This window comes from Haliotis rubra, unplaced genomic scaffold (assembly GCF_003918875.1).
Source record: "Haliotis rubra isolate DU_JTF1 unplaced genomic scaffold, ASM391887v1 Scf1739, whole genome shotgun sequence".
Classification (NCBI taxonomy): Eukaryota; Metazoa; Mollusca; class Gastropoda; order Lepetellida; family Haliotidae; genus Haliotis; species Haliotis rubra.
Genome location: NW_025765713.1, coordinates 49,145 through 70,459, shown reverse-complemented (window position 1 = coordinate 70,459; position 21,315 = coordinate 49,145). Strand labels below are relative to the sequence as shown.

At 42.3% G+C, this 21,315-nt stretch overlaps 2 protein-coding genes across 2 annotated transcripts; one reads left to right on the top strand and one right to left on the bottom strand.

Moving 5' to 3' along the window:
- Nucleotides 1–558: 558 nt before the first annotated feature.
- On the bottom strand, nucleotides 559–5,115 carry LOC124272855. Its single transcript, XM_046708081.1, has 3 exons — nucleotides 4,979–5,115; nucleotides 3,286–3,333; nucleotides 559–2,219 (listed from the first exon to the last, which is right to left on the bottom strand). The coding sequence occupies exons 1-3, from the start codon at nucleotides 5,025–5,027 to the stop codon at nucleotides 634–636; spliced, it is 1,683 nt and encodes a 560-aa protein (XP_046564037.1). The 5' UTR covers nucleotides 5,028–5,115; the 3' UTR covers nucleotides 559–633.
- A 3,201-nt stretch (nucleotides 5,116–8,316) lies between these two features.
- On the top strand, nucleotides 8,317–20,695 carry LOC124272854 (calmodulin-4-like). Its single transcript, XM_046708080.1, has 7 exons — nucleotides 8,317–8,396; nucleotides 11,455–11,523; nucleotides 15,289–15,431; nucleotides 16,119–16,271; nucleotides 17,951–17,997; nucleotides 19,628–19,717; nucleotides 20,619–20,695. The coding sequence occupies exons 2-6, from the start codon at nucleotides 11,456–11,458 to the stop codon at nucleotides 19,673–19,675; spliced, it is 459 nt and encodes a 152-aa protein (XP_046564036.1). The 5' UTR covers nucleotides 8,317–8,396; nucleotide 11,455; the 3' UTR covers nucleotides 19,676–19,717; nucleotides 20,619–20,695.
- Nucleotides 20,696–21,315: the final 620 nt, after the last annotated feature.

The following is a 21,315-nucleotide window of genomic DNA, read 5'->3' as shown; positions in this document are numbered from 1 at the left end:
AGTAGTTACGAGCGTGCAAATAATGGGCAACAAAGTAGTTACGAGCGTGCAAATAATGGGCAACAAAGTAGTAACGAATATGCAAGTAATGGGCAACAAAGTAGTTAGAAACGTGCAAATAATGGGCAACAAAGTAGTTACGAAAATACAGGTAATACAATATTGAGTGAGTGAGTTAGCTGGGTTTAACGCTTCCTTTAGCAATATTCCAGCAACATCATGGCGGGGAACACCAAAAATGGGCTTCACATATTGTACCAATGTGGGGAATCGAACCCGGGTCTTCAGCGTGACGAGCGGACGCTTTAACCATCAGGCTACCCCTCTGCCCCAACAATACAATAACGAACGTGCAAGTAATGGATAACAACACCAAAACGGACGTGCAATAAGTTGACAAATAGAATTGAGGTTCGTCATACAGTCAATTCGATAAAAATACATTTTAAAGCAGAAACATAATTAAAATTATACATTGTCTCGCAGTCGTCCTCCACGCATACGCATGTAAGTCCTCCATACGCATGCATGTCGAACCGCATTACGGACTGACCTATCATGATGGTTCGGGCGTATGACGTACCATATTGTGTATTGACGTACGGCGATATATTATATTGACGCACTGATCACTCATAACACTCTTAAGCAAGACTGTACAATTAATTCATAAAGCCATGGTACCAGCCAGCACTCCAAAGACAGGAGAACCAGGCACCCACATGTGTTGATGTCGCCATTTCGGTCAGTACAGAGTCCCCTAGAGCAGCCACGAGAACGTCGCCGGGGTATTGACTGATTCACGCCATAGTCCCAGTCCCCGGGGAGGTGGTTGGAACAGCTTTCTTTAAACCAACGGTACGTTACGTCACCCTCTTCATCAGATGACAAGTCTGAATCAGATGATTCTTGAGTTACACAGCTTTGTTCTTCTTGCCATTCCAGATCGTCTTTCGAGAACATAGAGGAATCGTGAGAATCGTGTACCGACTCGCTTACTGATGAACAGGTCTCCCATTGTACATTTTTATCGGTTTCAGTTTCAGATTCGTCATCTGTGAAGTACATGTAACGATTATACGTGCTCATCACAGATGATGCAATGGAACGTGGACCAGATCCTTTTCTAAAATCGGGCCTTTCGCCCCCCAAAGTGAATACCCTAGAATTCATATCTACAAAGCCTTCATCTATGTCGTTCATGTCACATCCTTTTTCAAACGGAGCAACCGTCTTCGTCAAATTTTCATGTGGACCACAGAAGTTATGTTTCTTTGTAGCGAGTCCGTTCCAAAACCTATCAAACGAATGTTTTTGTTTCAGGCTTTGATGCAGATCACCTGACAGGATCTTCTTCTTAAGCCTACACTGGAGGTCAGGGTTGAAGATCCTTTCAGTAGTCGTCTCGTAGTCTCCACATATTGCCTTCAAATGTACACGACCAGATTTCTGGATGAAAACCTGCGTGAAGCTAGAAGATGTCACCAACGCTGGTCCAGAATCAGTTCCTCGATAAGCTTTCTTCTCCCATACGATATCATAAACGACGTTTTTGACTCTCTTCTTTGTCTGAGCAGGGATTTGGTCGACTGTGGCGAAGAAGTGACCAGCGTGGTCAAGCTGGAGACAGGAGAGACAGGCAACGATTTCACACGTGTGGCAATAGTACTGGACATCGGGACCATGAAGGTCCAGACAGTCTCTGGCTGATGGCTGGTCCCACTTCTCCTGGTAGTCATTCATCACGTACCTCAGTGCAGACATAACCCTATGCGACCTCGTCTCAGGAGCCAGGGTGTGTATGGTGTTGCATTCTCCACAGAGAAGTACGTAGCAGGTGAGACAAATGCGCATCGCTGACGAAGTGACGCCTTTTGCTTCACAATACGTACAATCACCTAGCAGTTTATTTATATTGTATATGTCCAGCAATCTGCTGACATAGACCCACGCCTTGACCTCCGGAACTCCGTCTTTGGTCAGTTCCAGCTCAGTTCCACACTGGCCGCATCTGAATGTCCTCTCACCTTTGTGGTCAGTGGTCACCTGCTTGACCAAACATTCGTGGCAGTATGAGTGAAGGCATGTAAAGGTTGTGGGGTTCCATAGGGTCTCGTGGCAACCGTCACATGAGAAGGTGTCGATTCCCTTAAGGCCGTCCTCAGCAAGGTACATGTCCTTCGTGATGTTAACCGAAGCATCTACCGTCCAGTGGTCATCTAGAATAGGACAATACACATAGATTAGTGTTTCTGTTTTGTTTGTTATATAACGCCGCATTCAGCAATATTAAAGGCTTTAAAGCAACAACGCGTGTTGGAAAACTCTGGACTAGACAATCCAGTGATTAATATCATCAGCATTCATTTGCGCAGTTTAATACGATAACATGTGTCAACCAAGTCAGCGAGCCTGACAACTGGATCCGCCTCGCCACTTACGACAAGCATGGGTTTCTGAAGAACAATTTTAACCCGGATCTGGTACATACATATCATTGGTCCAGTTGCGATAAGTAGTAAATAATAGTGTGGACCGAGTAAGTGAGTGAGTGGGTGGGTGGGTAGTTGGGTGGGTGAGTGAGTGAGAGGGTGAGTGAGTGAGTGAGTGAGTGAGTGAGTGAGTGAGCGAGTGAGCGAGCGAGTAGTGTTAAACGTATTTTTTGGAGTCTATTTATCGAGTCTGGTCCGGACAGCCGAGTGATTTGCATCATGAGCATCGATCTCCAATACTGATACGAGCACAAGTCATGCATCAAGCTCGTCAACAAGTCTGGCCACCGATATTTTGTATCACCGACCTCTTGCGACAAGCTTGCAGCTGAAGGGCATTATTAACCAGGATCTCCTCGGGTCCATGAGTATTGATTCACATGGTGAATACTGTACGGTGGAGTGCAATAGTGCAGTGGTAGGGCGTATGCCTATCACGCTGAAGGCCTGGGTTCGATCCCCGGTGGTGGCACCTAGGTTCGGGTCCCGAGGTGGGACAAGATACTTAGATCTACATTGTCTTAGTCCACCCAGCTGTAAAATGGGTAGCCGTGAGGATGTTATAGCAATGTGAGAGATTTGTTCATTGCGCCTAACAGGCAGCATGGATGTATGGTCCCCAGGGAGTTGAAAAAGTGTCGGATGGTACGATGGTGTCCTATGACCGGGGAAAGTAATGTACGTAGCGCCGTAAGCAGGTAATGTGCCTGGATATGAGCGCCATATTAGCGGACTATTACTATTATTATTAGTTAATGAATTTCTGTTAATGTGGGTGAACATGACACTTTACCATTCCCATATTGACTGCAGTCCAGTGGCGTGTTGGTGGCCCTGTCATCTGCAACAGAACAGAGAAATGTATTTCGGGCTATGATGTATCACCCAATGAATCTGGACATACAAACCGGTGGTTGATAGCACGAATACCTGAAACACCTGACACGCAAAACGTGTAGATAATCAGCTGTATTACGCACGAGTCATCCCATCCACACACCTTACAAGTCCAACACAAGCTCGTGAGAGGCGTCTAACGGGATCGGGTGTTGAGCCTTGCTGACTTGGTTGACACAAATCATCGTATCCCAGTTGCGTAGATCGATGTTCATGCTGTTGATCACTGGATTTACAGACATCCGCCATATAGCTGGAATATTGCTGAGTGCGGCGTTAAACAACAATGTAAATATCGGTATGTAAATAATCGAGTCTGGACCAGACAATCCATGAGCATCGATCTACGCAATTTGATACGATGACATGCGTCAACCAAGTCAGCGAGTCTGACATCCGATCCCGTTAGTCGCCTCTTACGACAAGCATGGGTTGCTGAAAAGAAAGAGTAAGACAGTGAGTGAGTGAATTTAGTTTTACGCCGCTTTTAGCAAGATTCAAGCAATGCCACGGCTCACACACTGTATCCATGTGGCGTCTGCATGGACAAGATAAATGGATGTGGCCGAGGCGTTATGTGTGGAGGAGATACTGGTACATGTGTATGTGTATGCACGTGGCACGTTTAGCTCGTGTACTATAGTTTGGCATGAAATGCATGTGGACCCGGTTTTTTGTAAATATCTCTTCATCCAATGACCCAATCGATCTCAAACTGTGCAAGTGGATGTTTTGTCAGACACCTAATCACATTGTAAATCACCGATTTTATGCATTTGTATTAAAGAATCTGTCTATGTAACTGTCCACAAAATAAACAGCAGACCGCAGACTGCTTGCAGAGGGAGGGAGCCAATGACCTGTAACAGCGGCAGTGTTGGGTCATAAAGGTCAACGTTCGTCAATGTAGGTCAGCTATGTACGTTTCATGTAATCCGACACCTTATAAATCGGTTGCTACGTTTGCTCTCTTTTTAAAAAAATTCAACACATTTCTAATTAAACGTTTAGCATCATCTGAATAAGCTTTCATGATGACAGCTAGAAGTAGTCAATGTGAATGATCCAAACGGTCTATCACTGTGCAGTGCACAGGTAACTATCATGAACTGCACGTGCATTTACCTTTTTACCGGGTCCACATGCATTTCATGCCAAACTATAAGTGCAAATGCTAATCACTCTTGTACCCCCTCGAAATTACTCGAAATTCGTACCTGACACACTTACGACTTTAAAGGTGATCTTTGGTGTCGATCCCTATTCAAAACAATGTTATGTTATATAAAACAAATCACATGGTAAGAAGTTATGAAAACAACGTTAATTGACTAATTTTATTTTACAATGGATAAAGATCTTAGTCCATAAGGTGCTGAAACATCTGGAGAAATAACGACGGCAAATGTAGGAATCGAACCCAAGGTGCAAGGATGACATAGCAGTGGGATGGCGATTAGCGGAGCAGGAAATGGCTGGGTCATCCGTGACATAGAGAAATGTAAACTTTGTTAATATATTTCTGTTTCTCTTACTAGTACACATTTTGAAGCGATCTACATTGATATCATTATATAGTTTGAACTTACTGGCATCCATTGTGAAGGCCACGAAAATAATCCTTTCCCACTCAATCATGTGATATTTTTACATTGATGAAGGAATGCTGAATGGATTGTTTCAAGCTTCACGTGGTGCACAGAGAACACGTGCTGCCTTCTGTAGAGGCTGGGGCTCAAGTGTGCTCGAACAAATCGGGGCTTGTGCTTCACAAGAAGCTCAACCTCAGACGTCACAATGTTTACTCATATAAAAGATTTTAGTGAAAGTTGATAGAAGGAGTGTATGCATAAAATATTCAGAAATGTTTTAGTTTGTGTTCACTTTTGTTGTTTCTTGGATTTTCAAAACTGGGTAAGACAGTTCTTGTATTAGTGATATTTACTGAACCACTGTAAGGATATGGTGAGGGGTGGAGTAGCCTAGTGGGTAGAGCGTACGCTCGTCAAGCGGAGGACCCGGGTTCATTTGTGAAGTCCATTTCTGGTGTCCCCCGCGGTCATGTTGCTAAAAGCGGCGTAGAACCTCACTCACTCATGCATAAAAGCATCTGTTTGGATGGATGTATTCGTAGACGAGGGTGGGTATGGGTTGGTGGTTGTGTCCGAGGCGTGTGACTGATACCTGGGTAAACGTCGTTCATGAGAATACACACATGGTCGGCCATATAGCTTAACACGTTATATCGCTGACCAATGAACGAAGCATGTTAGGCATTTCGAAGACAACCTTGAGATGATGAATTTAATGCAGCGTTCGTGACACCCTGCTTTCAGGGTACAGATAATTGGCATATAATTGGCAATTTTCTAACTTTGAACTTTGTCTGTACTTTTCATGTAGCATCGTGGGTCTGTATACTCAACAATAAAAAAAATATTTAGGTGGCTGATCATTTATTAAGCCCCCCCCCCCCCTCTCTCTCTGTCTGTCTGTCTCTCTCGTCGACATCGTATTTCGTTACAGTTAGTGACAATATAGAGTACACACAACGTTGTCTCTTTCGTGTGTCATGCCTATTGCACAGTAAAATAAGTCGATCATCCATACAGACTTGTCGTTCCTGTTACTACAACTTCTAGACTGCCTCTCAATCAAACAGTGCTTCAGAAAAAAACTATTCATTCAGCCTCAGGTTCGTGTTTGAGACATAAGTTTCAGACATGAATCTTGCAAAGGGTTTTTGCCGTTTATCGTCTACTATATCCAGCATTCCAGTGTAGGATCAAATTTGTTTATATTTTATAAATATCTTGAAGCAAGAACAAGAACTCTTTTCTCCGAAGGAGCCAAAGATTCCACGAGTCACAGTGATGGTCACGGTGACCGAAACTTCACACGATTGCACAAGCGCAGGGCACACGATCGCGTGGAAAGCAACAGCTGAAACACTTTGAAACGTGACGAATTTACATTAAAACTGTATCAATGTTTATCTGACCGTGGATCTACACGAAGAGGAGATTACAAGGAGCGGGACCCGTGAAGATCTGTTAAAATTGGTCTTCAGTAACCCATGCTTGTAGTAAGAGGTGACTAACGGGATCGGGTGGTCAGGCTCGCTGCCTTGGTTAACACATGTCATCGTATCCCAGCTGCGTAGAACGATGCTCATGCTGTTGATCACTCGATTGTCTGGTACAGACTCGATTATTTACAGACAGCCGTCATATAGCTGCAATATTGCTGAGTGCAGCGTTAACAGCAAGCACACAAAAACCCCAACCAAGCAGCAAACCATTCCGTACTTGTCTCTCAGTTGACGTGACCGCCTCCGTGGTGTAGTAGTTAGAGCGTCCGCCCCGAGAGCGGAAGGTCGCGGGTTCGATCCCCGACCGCGTCATACAAAAAGACGTTAAAATATGGTACTTGTTGGTCCCTGCCTGGCGCTCGCTTTAATGGGTACAACAAGGACTGGTCAGCTCGGAGTCAGTATAATGTGTCTGAGTGGGTCATTCATGCTTCACTGCGGCGTGGTATCTCAGTGGTCTAGCACTATAAAACCAGCTTCAGTCTGGGCTAGTACAAGCAGCCGCACATACACATACACACAAGCATGCACGTCGTCATATGAGCGAAATATTCTAAAGCACGACGTTAAACCCAATTTCAACTCACCTCACCTCTTCAGTCCTGCAAATGCTCTGGTCGCTACAGACGATTGTCTGTCTCTTTCTCCGGGACTTAGTCGTGGCTCTGTTCCGAGTTGTGTCCCTTAGTTGTGTCAGGATCCGGGGATCATGAGTTTCTATCATGACACTAAGATTCGCCTTAGTCTCAGTTCATTCCCTCATCACTATTTCTTCGTGTCTGTGAGAGATGTTGAGTGGCAACATATGCATGAGTTAGAATCGAACTCAGGTCTTGGGAGTGAATTATCTGACTATTCAAACCTCCATTTAATATTTTTTAGCGTTTTTCATAAACGTAAAGGTTAACCCTGAATTCTGTTTCCAAAATATTCATGAGCAACCTCTTAATACATTTTATTACAACAAGATCATTTCAGCACTCAACATTTTGCGAACGTTTCATTATTTGCTCCCTCTGAAGTCATTACAAATGAACTTATAACCATCTCTACTTCCTCATAACGAAATGCAAGGGCTGTGATTTGAGGAATGGTGGGGTAGCCTAGTGGTTGAAGCGTTCGCTCGTCACGCCGAAGACCTGGGTGCAATTCCACGCCGTGATATTTCTGGAATATAGCTAAAAGCGGCCTTCTTGATAGATCAAGAACGTAAATCACATATTACCTCGCTATAAACTAACTTAACGTAATTCTTCGGTGCCACTTATAAAACACTGTCTCCTTGGTCTAACGTCTGTACGGGGAGATTTCATATATCGAAACACCTTCAGTAGCGTCATCCCACTGGCCTGTGAGGGATTTCCTTTAAAACGCTCCCTGACCCAGGAATACATATAAAAGAAAAAGGCACGGGCATGTTATGACATTTCACAAATGGAAAAAAATCGCCATAGTTTTTGAATAACATTATAAAAATAAACTTCATATTTATCAACAGTAGGATTAGATCTTTTAAATGGTGTATGGGATGTAGTAGCAATAACGTTTTACAAGCTTATAATTTCCTTCATAAACATAGGCTTCATCGATAGTAAGGAAAGATATCAAGGGGAAGTAACTAGGTGCATATACTGTGGTTTTAGCAGTACGAACGTTTCACTATCCGAACGTTTTTTTTAAAAAACCAAAGTGTTCGTATTAACGAGGTCTGACTGTATTTCGCGTAAAATTCCCATCTACCGCAGGAGTTGTTTCCCTTTTCTTCACCATCCACACATCTCACCTAAACAAAAAAAACCTAACAATCAAAACAAAACTAAAACAAAAACGAACCAGGTGAGCTCCTATTAACACAAGGTGACACGTTATCTTATCTGTCTGTTCTGTGACATAAGGCGACCGCAGAAGACATACAGGTAGGTCGTCCGAATCATGAAGTAGACACATTACAACAAATATTGTTCCACCCGTGAAGTTCCGGATTAAAATATTGATCTTCAGTAACCCATGCTTGTCGTAAAAGGCGACTAACGGGATCGGGTGGTCAGGCTCGCTGACTCGGTTGCCACATCGGTTCCCAATTGCGCAGATCGATGTTCATGCTGTTGATCACTGGATTGTCTGGTCCAGCCTCGATTATTTACAGACCACCGCCATATAGCTGCAATATTGCTGAGTGCAGCGTTAACAACCAGCAAACCAAAATCAAGCAGCAAACCATTCCGTACTTGTTTCTCAGTTGACGTCCGGTAGACTTCGTCCTGCAAATATAGCTGGAATATTGCTGAGTGCGGCGTAAAACTAAGCTCACTCACTCACTCACAAATATTTTTCACAGATTGAATATCTTAATACTTCCTTGACAAGTATAGCCAGAACTCGTATAGTAATAATAATAGTAATAGTCCGCTTATATGGCGATCATATCCAGGCACATTGCAATTGCCTGCTTACGGCGTTACGTACATTACTATCCCCGGTCATAGGACACTATCGTACCATCCGATACTTTTTCAACTCCTTGGGGAGCATACAGCCATGCTGGCTGATAGGCGCAATGAACTAAACACTCACATTGCCAGCACATCCTCAGGGGTACCCATTTTACAGCTTGGTGAACTGAGGCAATGTGGATTTAAGTATCTTGTCCGAACCCAGGTGCCACCACCGGGGATCGAACCCGGGCCTTCAGCGTGATAGGCATACATCTTACCACTGCACTATTGCGCTCCGTGTATATACACATGAAAACACATACTGAGACTACGTCAAATACTTTGCAACAAAAATTTATAATTTAAACCAATATAAACTGCCCAACCTACAGTTCGAAACATCGTCATTTATTGCAGAACCGTTTCAGTTACTTCCCCGGTTTTACGCGACTTTTAGCAATTATGATGATAGTCAACAAGGCCACCATTAGTAAGCTTCATAAACACGTAAGTGATGAACTGAACTCGGGTCTTCGGCATGGTGAACGCATGGTGAATGTTACGTCCCTCCTCCCAATTCCCCCTTTCCACGATCTGGGGAAATAATTAGTGTGATGTACAGTAATTAATGTTGAAATATTACTCTCATGTCTATTAATTAAATTTGGAGCATTACTCTCATGGCCAGTAATAAGTGTTGAAGTACTACTGTCATGTCCAGAAATTAATGTTGAAGTATTACTCTCATATCTGGACAAAAATGTTGAAGTATTGCTCCCATGTCCTGAAATTAATGTTGAAGTATTGCTCTCCTATCCAGAAGTTAATGTTGAAGTATTGCCCTCCTGTCCTGAAATTAATGTTGAAGTATTTCTGTCATGTCCGGAAAATAATGTTGAAGTATTACTGTCATGTCCGGAAAATAATGTTGAAGTATTACTGTCATGTCTAGAAATTAATGTTGAAGTATTTCTGTCATGTCTAGAAATTAATGTTGAAGTATTACTGTCATGTCTAGAAATTAATGTTGAAGTATTTCTGTCATGTCCAGAAATTAATGTTGAAGTATTACTGTCATGTCTAGAAATTAATGTTGAAGTATTTCTGTCATGCATGTCCGGAAAATAATGTTGAAGTATTGCCCTCCTGTCCGGAAAATAATGTTGAAGTATTGCTCCCATGTCCAGAACTTAATGTTGAAGTATTACTCTTATGTCCAGAAATTAATGCTGAAGTATTACTGCCATGTCTAGAAATTAATGTTGAAGTATTACTCTCATGTCCGGAAATTAATGTTGAAGTATTGCCCACCTGTCCAGAAATTTATGTTGAATTATTGCTCTCATGTCCAGAAAGTAATGTTGAAGTATTACGTGTCCAATAAATATAGGAGAAGTATTACTGTATCTGTCTTCTTCGATAATTATTGGGAATTCTAGTTGTAATGTCGAGCAATTACTGGGGAAATCGTATGAATGACTCTTTCCAAGAGATTAATTTCAATTTACTCACCGAAAGTAAAAAGGTAACCCTGAGTATATAATTATTATCATTATTGGATATTTATATAGCGCACATATCCACGCACTAGTGTATGCACAAGGCGCTGGTATTTTCCCCCTCGATCATTGGATGTCAATCTCAACGGAATTTCGTATTATCAATCTCAACTGGGGACCATTCAACTCTTGCTGCCACAAGGCGCACCGAGTTATTGCGGCTTTCCCACGCTTACGAGATACCCATTCACAGCTGGGTGGACTGGGACACATAGTCACAGTACTTTGTAAGTTCTACTGCACGTTGCTGTACCCGCAACTAGGTGTTGGCACGTATTCATGTGGCCACCATCTGGTCATATACTAACGGATTCGTGGGTTCTTTTAAGTGCACAGTGTTGTGTACTGCACACTAGGGTTTGTGACAACACTGAAAGAGTCTGCACACAAAGTTGACACCAAGGTTTTTACACCCGGTCACAGGTGGGCTCGATCCCGGCATCAGTGAAAACAACTGCAATAAAAGTCTATCATAACTCGTTAATTGGCCCGCCTGGAGTATTTTTTAATTTGTTGTTTAACGCGTATTCAGCAATATTCAAACTGTAAATAATCGAGGCTCGACCATACAATCCAGTGATCAACAGCATGAGCATTGATCTGCGCAACTGGGATGCGATGACATGTGTCAACCAAGTCAGCGAGCCTGACCACCCGATCCCGTTAGTCGCCTCTTACGACAAGCACGGGTTACTGAAGATCAATTCTAACCCGGATCTTCACGGATGGACTGGACATGTACTCACTCAGTAGCTGATTGTAACCAGGCTCCTACCTCAGTGGTAGCCATCGGTGTGACTAATATGTCCAAGGAAGATTCATCCAAAGACCTAATCTGTCCAAGGCTAGTGGTGTTGTGGGTCACACATCGAACCAGGATTAACATATGATACTGGATAATCGAAGCGGGTGCTGGGGATATTCTCATAATCAGTTACCATGGCGATTGCAGTCATTGTATTTAATGCTTATTTTTTCAGGATGCAGTGTATCAAGATGCAGTACATCATCAGTCTGTCGTTAATCGCAGGGGCTCTTGCTGCACCAACGTGAGTGATAGCTGTAAAGTCAGAGAATACATTCTAAAATTAAACCCAGAAAATATCATTTTTGATTTCAAGGGGAGTAATATTAACCCACTAAATGTCATCTGTTTAATGGTGAAACAACATATCTACACTATGAGCAGAAAAGGGGAAAACCCAATGTTAAATTAACCCCAAAAAGAGATATTAAGATACCATCAGACATGCAAATTTATTGCTTTTACAAATGATATTCAGCCCAAAGTCTTTGTATTTTTATTTTGTCCTCTTTCCACACATTATTTTTAGACTTAATGTAGACTTAATATTTATATTGTAAACTTCAGAGAGTATGTATTGAGGCAAAAATGATTTTTGCCCGGTATGTTACTAGATACAGTTAAACCTGAAATAGCCTCACTTCATATACAATACGTACAATATTATGTATGTATGCATATTTTTGTACATGTAAGCATATTTTTGGAAATATAAACATAGATAAAAAGAAAAAAGAATAACTATCTGGCAGCAACAGTTGTCAAGTTTCCGAAATAGACCCAGTCTGGATATGAAGGTTGAACTTCTCTGATGTTTGTCAATGTTTGTGAATGTTAACCAACAGCAATGATGAAAAACCTGATGTATCTTCTTGCAACAGGACACCACTAGCTTTAAAGTCAGTGGCATCTACTGACAATCAGAAAGATTTTTCGAAATGTGGAGCCTCGTTAGAATTTATGAGAATGGCTTTAGTTTTTCAAAAGCCTGACAATTTTTGTCCCAAATATATTTTAGTTTAACCTGTTGCCCACAAAAGATGAAAGAGCGGTTACCTATGGGATAAATTAGTAGTAACTGGCCATACGAAGAATTCTGGTACGCTTCGGAATTTTAGGAACATGGAATTTCGAATTACAAAACCCTCCCTTGACAATTTAGACAGGTCAAGAGAGTGATCCATTCAGCCATCCAACTTGTAATTGGAATCATTCTCATAAGTAATATGTTTAGCCCAAGCTGATGACGTTTCAAAAAGTGGCAATACCATCCAGAATATTTCAGATTTTGAAAAGCATAGGTATCCCTTCAAAATGGTAGCTTTAAACTATCACATCTGGTTGACACAAAACCTTTACTCACCAAAGATAAGGGCCCCTCTCCTACAATCGAGTTTGATGACTGCTCCACAAAAGCTAACGTCTCATTACCTGGCTTGCTGCAATATCAACTAGTATGACCTGATGAAAGTCCAGAAGTACTTTGCGAACCAATTGGAGTTGAATTTGATATTAATCAGACTGCTCCCGCTATTTCAGATGCGTCCCTTTGTCCCATTATCTACGCCGATCAAGCTAGACTTATCACTGGTATAATAGTACTTCCCAATGTGTTCCGGCACTGTCACTGCCACAGGCCTCGACAACATGTTTACATACACAAAGCCAAGAGTGATCTAATGTCATTGGAATAGCCATAACTGTTAGTTAATCAATTAATAATACATTTGTAGAGCGCCTGATATCAACCTCACAGATGCTCAGTGGCGCTGTTACAAGGAATGAAGGGGTTACAATATTGTATAGTACAATGGTGTGCGGCACAGCCAATGCTGCTAATATACAGTCACTGTTGCTGGTGAGGAAATAATAGGCATGTGACTGCCTGTTTCAATGTTGCACTGCAATGTAATGTCTCTGATAGAAGGGTTTCAGGGCGTTGCGTAAAAGGGCTGCCTCATTTTTTGCTTGAAATGCACACATCAGTGGAGCATACGGTTGACTATTGTGTGGTGAAACCGGCCTGGAAATGCACGGAACTCCTTAATGTCACCATTTCCTTTGGATCTAGTCAGGGTCATAATCTTATCTCAAGATGTCATTTTCACGCAAACATTTTTCATTAAACATATTGCTGAACAACTAGAAGGATTGTTTTGTCTTTATGAGAAAGGAGGGGGAACTATTTCAATCAATCTGAACTTGCAAAGGTATTATAGACTTAAACACAGTGTTCCGGCAGGGGTGGCTCAGTCTTATATTCGTCCACGAAATTCTCCGTGAGGAGTTTTATCACTGATGTTTGACGCAAACCGATGATCGTAGGTTCGAATCCTAGGTCCCAGTGGTTATGTTTCTATTTTCTTCCTTGTATAAACCCCTACAAGTAAACTTCACCACACTGTCGAAGATCTCCATTCCTTCAGGATTTCTTCCTTGTATAAACCCCTACAAGTAAACTTCACCACACCGTCGAAGACCTCCATCCCTTCAGGATGTCTTCCTTGTATAAACCCCTACAAGTAAACTTCACCACACCGTCGAAGACCTCCATCCCTTCAGGATGTCTTCCTTGTATAAACCCCTACAAGTAAACTTCACCACACTGTCGAAGACCTCCATCCCTTCAGGATGTCTTCCTTGTATAAACCCCTACAAGTAAACTTCACCACACCGTCGAAGACCTCCATCCCTTCAGGATGTCTTCCTTGTATAAACAAGTAAACTTCACAAGTAAATCTTCACCACACCGTCGAAGACTTCACCACACCGTCCATCCCTTCAGGATGTCTTCCTTGTATAAACTCCTACAAGTAAACTTCACCACACCGTCGAAGACCTCCATCCCTTCAGGATTTCTTCCTTGTATAAACCCCTACAAGTAAACTTCACCACACCGTCGAAGACCTCCATCCCTTCAGGATGTCTTCCTTGTATAAACTCCCTACAAGTAAACTTCACCACACCGTCGAAGACCTCCATCCCTTCAGGATTTCTTCCTTGTATAAACCCCTACAAGTAAACTTCACCACACCGTCGAAGACCTCCATCCCTTCAGGATGTCTTCCTTGTATAAACCCCTACAAGTAAACTTCACCACACCGTCGATGACCTCCATCCCTTCAGGATTTCTTCCTTGTATAAACCCCTACAAGTAAACTTCACCACACCGTCGAAGACCTCCATCCCTTCAGGATGTCTTCCTTGTATAAACTCCTACAAGTAAACTTCACCACACTGTCGAAGACCTCCATCCCTTCAGGATTTCTTCCTTGTATAAACCCCTACAAGTAAACTTCACCACACCGTTGAAGACCTCCATCCCTTCAGGATTTCTTCCTTGTATAAACCCCTACAAGTAAACTTCACCACACTGTCGAAGGCTTCCATCCCTTCAGGATTTCTTCCTTGTATAAACCCCTACAAGTAAACTTCACCACACCGTCGAAGACCTCCATCCCTTCAGGATTTCTTCCTTGTATAAACCCCTACAAGTAAACTTCACCACACCGTCGAAGACCTCCATCCCTTCAGGATGTCTTCCCACATGAACCTGACACACCCTGATGTTACTGAAATTCTGTTAAGCCAAAACCGCTCACCCAGACTTATCATTGTCAAATGGAATTCATACTTATGAATCATTATCTTGTGATTAAGCCACCCTAGCTCCCCCATCCCGAATTAGGATTTTGGTGATTGTTAGCACAATAAAACAATTCATACCATTCCCACTTGGCTGGGGGCGGTGGGATAGCCTAGTGGTTAAGCGTTCGCTCGTCCAGCCGAAGGCCCGGGTTCGAGTCCCCAAATGCGTACATTGTGTGAAGCCCATTTCTGGTGTCCCCCGCCTTGATATTGATGGAATATTGCTAAGAGCGGCGTAAAACCACACTCACTCACTCCCACTAGGCTTGACCGTTTTTCGGTTTAATGGAAACGAAAACACAAAAACATTTGCGTATTGAATATGAAAAAAATGTTTGCAGAGAAAAGCGTCTGTTCACAGGAGTCCTTTGCCATCGAGTACAGCTGCAGCTGCCCAGTTGACCAGCTTCTTCAAACAGATCTTCAACAGTCTCGATGATAATAAAAACGGGCACATAGAAGTAGTTGAGATGTACAAAGCTTTCGACGATGATGACACGAACAGTGAGTTTCTTGATTGTCCAGTTGTGTCCGTTTCTACATATACTTTTATGTGAGTTACTTTACTTACTTACTTATTTACAACTGTGTGTGTATATTCATGATCGTTGGTTTCAAAGACCTACATAACTTTACACATCAACTGCTAAATGCCACTCCATGACTCACTTAGTGATAAAACATACATTGGAGTGAGTGAGTTTAATTTTACGCCGCTTTTAGCAATATTCCAGCAATATCACGGCGGGGTACACCAGACATGGGCTTCAAGCATTATACCCATGTGGGGAATCCAACCCGGGCCTTCGGCGTGACGAGCGAACGCTTTAACCACTAGGCTACCCCAACGCTCCATGCATTGGAAGCCAGTTCAATTTATCATGTGGGGTGATTTAAGGGTTAACATAAACCGATACAGTAAATTTGTAAATAAGTATTTCAGTCATATCGTATCGCCTCCACGTGATGTGGGATGAAGATGCTGGCGGTAGACATTTACAGTTATGTTGTCGTCGTGTAGATACATTTGTACAACCACCCAGAATGTTCGTAAGAGCCGCCGATAGGAAGGGGTGGTTAGCCTCGCTGACTTGATTAATGTGTCAATTTATTCCAGTAACGAAGCTTGTCTATGAACAACCTCAAGTTCTACTTAAATGATTATTCAACAACGATTCTGTTTTTGTACAGAGGATCACAACTTGAGTATGGATGAGTTCACGGCAGGGAACACAACTCAGAGGAAGTTCCTGGAAGCAGTGTTCAAGAGCATGGATTCCGACCATGACGGCTACATCAGTCGTCAAGTGACTACTACCATCTTTAAGATGCTGGACAAGAACGGTAAGCATCGTTGTCACGTTGTTCTATATGTCCGTGTCCTAATGATTGTCACCATCAGGGGGCGGTGGGGTAGCCTAGTGGTTAAAGCGTTGGCTCGTCACGCCGAGGACCCGGGTTCGAATCCCCACGTGGGTACAATGTGTGAAGCCCATTTCTGGTGTCCCCCGCCGTGATGTTGTTAGAATATCGCTAAAAGCGGCGTAAAACCAAAACTCAGTCAGTCAGTCAGTCAGTCAGTCACCATCAGCGTCTACCCGTGAAGACCCGGGTTACATTTAATCTTCGGTAACGTTAACTATGCTTGTTCTAAGAGGCTACTAACGGGATCGGCAGGCGCCAATATCTGTTGTCGTCATGTATAAATATACCACACACAAGAAGCATTATATATTTGTACAATCTGAACTCAAATAGAACCAAAGATGCTTGATAATGGAGAGACACTGAAGCAGGGGATCCTTGGGAAACCTGAGAAACTGAAAGAAGTTCATCCTAAAATCCATCCTAAATTTCCAAAATATATAAGCTTTGTAAATATCATATTTACAAGATTTGTAAATGTTGTAAATATGAACTTTACAAATTGTACATTTTTGTTAATCATCTTTCTTTCTTGTGATAGTTGTGCGGTTTGCGAGCTATGCTTGGTAAAGTGTTTTCTTTTTTTCAAGACGTTTTGTTTTGTTTGTAATTGGTTTTTCTTGTTTTTGTTTTTTCTTTCAAGACTACCCGTGAAGATTAGAATTGATCTTCAGCAACCCATGCCTGTCGTAAAATCCGACTAACGGGATCGGGTGGTCAGGCTCGCTGCCTTCGTTGATGCATGTCATCGTATCCCAATTGCGTCACTGGATTGTCTAGTCCAGGCTCGATTAATTGCAGACTGCCGTCACGTAGCTGGAATATTGCTGAGTACGGAGTGACACACACACACACACACACACACACACACGCACACACACACACACGCACGCACGCACGCACGCACGCACGCACGCGCGCCCCACCCCCACCTTGAACATCCGGGTTGTAAATGGTCTTCAGCAATCCATGCTCGACTTGTTTGATTTACCATTTTGTACGCGGGGCGGTGGTGGTAGCCTAGTGGTTAAAGCATTCGCTCATCACGTCGAAGACCCGAGGTCGAGTCCCAACATGGGTACAATGTGTGAAGTCCAATTCTGGTGCTCCCCCGCCGTGATATTGGAATATTGCGAAAAGCGACGTAAAATCATACTCACTCACTCACTCACTCACTCATTTTGTACGCTCATGCCATCAACCACTGGTTGTGTTCAGGCGTTTGGTTTGGGTAGTTTTGCCTATCACCTTCTATCCTGCACCTTTCATTGTTATTAATAGTGGTCAGGCTCGCTGACTTGGTTGACACATGCCATCGTATCCCAGTTGCGTAGATCGATGATCATGTTGTTGATCACTGGATTATCTGGTCCAGACTCGGTTATTTACAGACTGCCGCCATATAGCTATAATGTTGCTGAGTGCGGCGTAAAACTAAACTCACTCATTCATGTGTTCGTTGTCTCCGAGCTCGAACTGACCCAACCATCGTTTTTCATTCACTTAACTAGATATATTTACCTTTTCTTAAATACATTAGCCACTGAAATATATAAAAGACGGTCGATATCTGAATCGAACTGACGAAACTCTTACAGGTGATGGCCTCATCGACCTCAACGAATTCATTGACCAGTACTCAAAAGTAAGTATGTTTTATTCAGTTCCAGGGCTGCGTTCCTCAAAGCGATCGTAGAGCTACGACTGTCGTAAGTCTATGTTAAAGTATGGGAGTTACGATCACCTTAGTGCTACGACTGTCGTAAGTCTATGTTAAAGTATGGGAGTTACGATCACCTTAGTGCTACAACTGTCGTAAGTCTATGTTAAAGTATGGGAGTTACGATCACCTTAGTGCTACGACTGTCGTAAGTCTATGTTAAAGTATGGGAGTTACGATCACCTTAGTGCTACGACTGTCGAAAGTCTATGTTAAAGTATGGGAGTTACGATCACCTTAGTGCTACGACTGTCGTAAGTCTATGTTAAAGTATGGGAGTTACGATCACCTTAGGATTACCTATATCACACTCAAAGAGTTTCGGAGTATCTCCGATTAAAGTATTTTCCAAGATGTGAGTCGCATGCGTTTAGATGGTACATATCCGCGTCAAGCATCTGACCTGTGTCTGGAGTCAGTGAGTCCTGGACATATGAGTGAGTGAGTGAGTACGGATTTACGCATCTTTTAGCAATATTCAAGCAATATCACGGCGGGGGACACCAGAAATGGGCTTCACACATGTGGGGATTCGAACCCGGTTCTTCGGCGTGACGGACGAAAGCTTTAACCACTAGGCTACCCCACAGCCCCTGTACACGTGGAACCCGTGAAGATCAGGGTTAGAATGAGCCTTCAGTAACCCATGCTTGTCGTAAGAGGCGACTAACGGGATCGGGTGGTCAGGCTCGCTTACTTGGTTGACACATGTCATCGGTTCCCAATTGCGCAGATCGATGCTTATGCTGTTGATCACTGGATTGTCTGGTCCAGACTCGATTATTTATAGACCGCCGCCATTTAGCTGGAATATTGCTAAGTGCGGCGTACACCTAAACCCACTCACTCATTCACTCACTCACTGTACACGTGGAATCCCTTGAGTGCACTACGTTGTACATAATGTGTTCATCATGCGATTTACCTCGGATATCACGCTAAATAATAACAGTAAAAATCATAATTTTGGTCCATGGGTCTAAAAATGGGGAAACATCCAATTTAAGCCCATGGGCTTAATGTTGTATGGGCTGAAATACAGGAAATCTCTGTAGGGTCACAGAAATATGGGAGGTAACTGAAGCGTTCATAAAATGACATCAAACGTGGTTGTTGTGTTCAGCCGGGATCTTGATGTTCTGGCAATATAACGCAGTCTGTGTGTGACAGTTTCGGCACAGAATCACAGGTATTGCTCCTAGAGCTGAAATGCACAGCCGTTAAAATAATTAGAATGGAAATAAATGGCAGTCAATGAGGCGTGTTTCCCATTCTCAACAGCGTCATCACTGTTCAAACATCTCTTAGTGGAGATATGGAGCGGCTTGGAGTAACGCATCATCGATAATCTCCAGGGTATACGTTACGATCACTCTCCTCGATAATCGGGATTAGTGTAGAGTGATCGTAACGTACTAGTATACACTGGAGATTATCGAGGACGGGGAGTAACGAGACGCTTGATCGAGTAGACTGTTAAAATTATTAGAGAGAGAACTCAACGATGGTCTGGAATCGGCGTTTTAGTTTATTCAAGTTTCAATTTCAATTTCAGATTTTGTCCTTGATTCTGCAAGATTTCGAGCCCCCACAAGGAAATTAAAGAGGAAGGATATTAAGAAAAGGGACATTGACACCGCTATGTGTGAGTGAACCATTTAGGATTAACGACCCTGTGAACATTTGACTCATTGAGTGAGTGAGTGAGTGAATGAGTTAGTGTTACGCCTTTAGTAATATTCCAGCAATATAACGACCGACGGGAAGACCACAAATGAGCTACACACATTGTACCCATGTGGGAAATCGAACCCGGGTCTTCAGCCACTAGGCTACCCCACATATCCCATTTGTCTCAGCATAATGGGGGGATGGAAGACCGTGTGATCATACATTTATCAATCTGTATATCTGTTTATTTATATCTGTTTATTTATCCAACTACATTGTGATGAATAGCATGTAAACCTGCTACTTTTAATGCCCTAAAATTGGATACGGACGCACAACAGCAACAACATGTCGCCAATAATGGTATATGCCATTATTCCAAAATGACCACTGTAAAATTTTGTTTCTGTGATTATTACCTTATCTGGCATTTGTGTCATCATGTCAGCTGTTTCAATTTAAGTCGTTTTTTCGATTTAATTTAAGCACACACATCGCAGATCTTTAGGAAAAGATTACCATCTTACATGGCCTAACCTTGCACAATACCACCCATGGTTCTTACCAACAAAATCAAAGTCACTGAACATATATCTTAAGTATAAAGACATTTACATAAGAAATTCAAATAATACATAATTCTCAGTGTTCATATTGTGTATTGCAAGTTTCTGTTTGAACTTATGCACTGCTGCAGGTGGTATAGTATTTGAGTAAGAACTTAAAACTGCCTGAATTAATATCTGCTAGTAACTTGAAAAGCGACTTCGAATTCTGTTAATAAAATTCATAATGAGAGATTGTCTGGCTGTGACAATTGTTGTGTTAGGGACATCCTGCTCCTCTTTTTTTAATATTTGTATTTTTACTTTCAGATCAAGGAAATAACTCTACATTTGTTGTTATGACCAGCACGTGACTTGTTGCCTCATTAAACACATGTAAACATCAAGACATGTATTACGTCTTTGTTTCATTCAAACGTATGTACCCGTGAAGATCCGGGCTAGAATTGATCTTCAGTAACCCATGCCTGTTGTAAGAGGCGACTAACGGGATTAGGTGGTCAGATTCACTGACTTGGTTGACACATGTCATCGTATCCCATCTGCGTAGAACGATGCTCATGCTGATGATCACTGGATTGTCTGGTCCAGACTCGATTATTCACAGATCGCCGCTACATAGCTGAAATAATGTGAGTGCGGCGTAAGACCACAAACCAACCCCACACTAAATGTCGATGTTATTTTTGTGTGAACGTAGCTTGCTATGCAGTCCATATTGGCCTTGTCAAACAAGAACGACATTATTTGTGTAATTCTAATGGTAATAACAAACATAACAGAAGCACTCGAAAAAATGATGCTTTTAAAACATTTAAAACTGATGCTTTTAAAACATCTGTTTTAAACAATAATAATAATAATTATGATTTTTTGAAAATCCTGCATTGGCAATTAATATAACATTTTTTCAGCTGTCCTAAAATAGACTTTAAGATCAGACTAATATATATATATATCTCCAGTGAAGTTGTAATTTGAGTGTTTAAAGTTGACTTGAAACTGT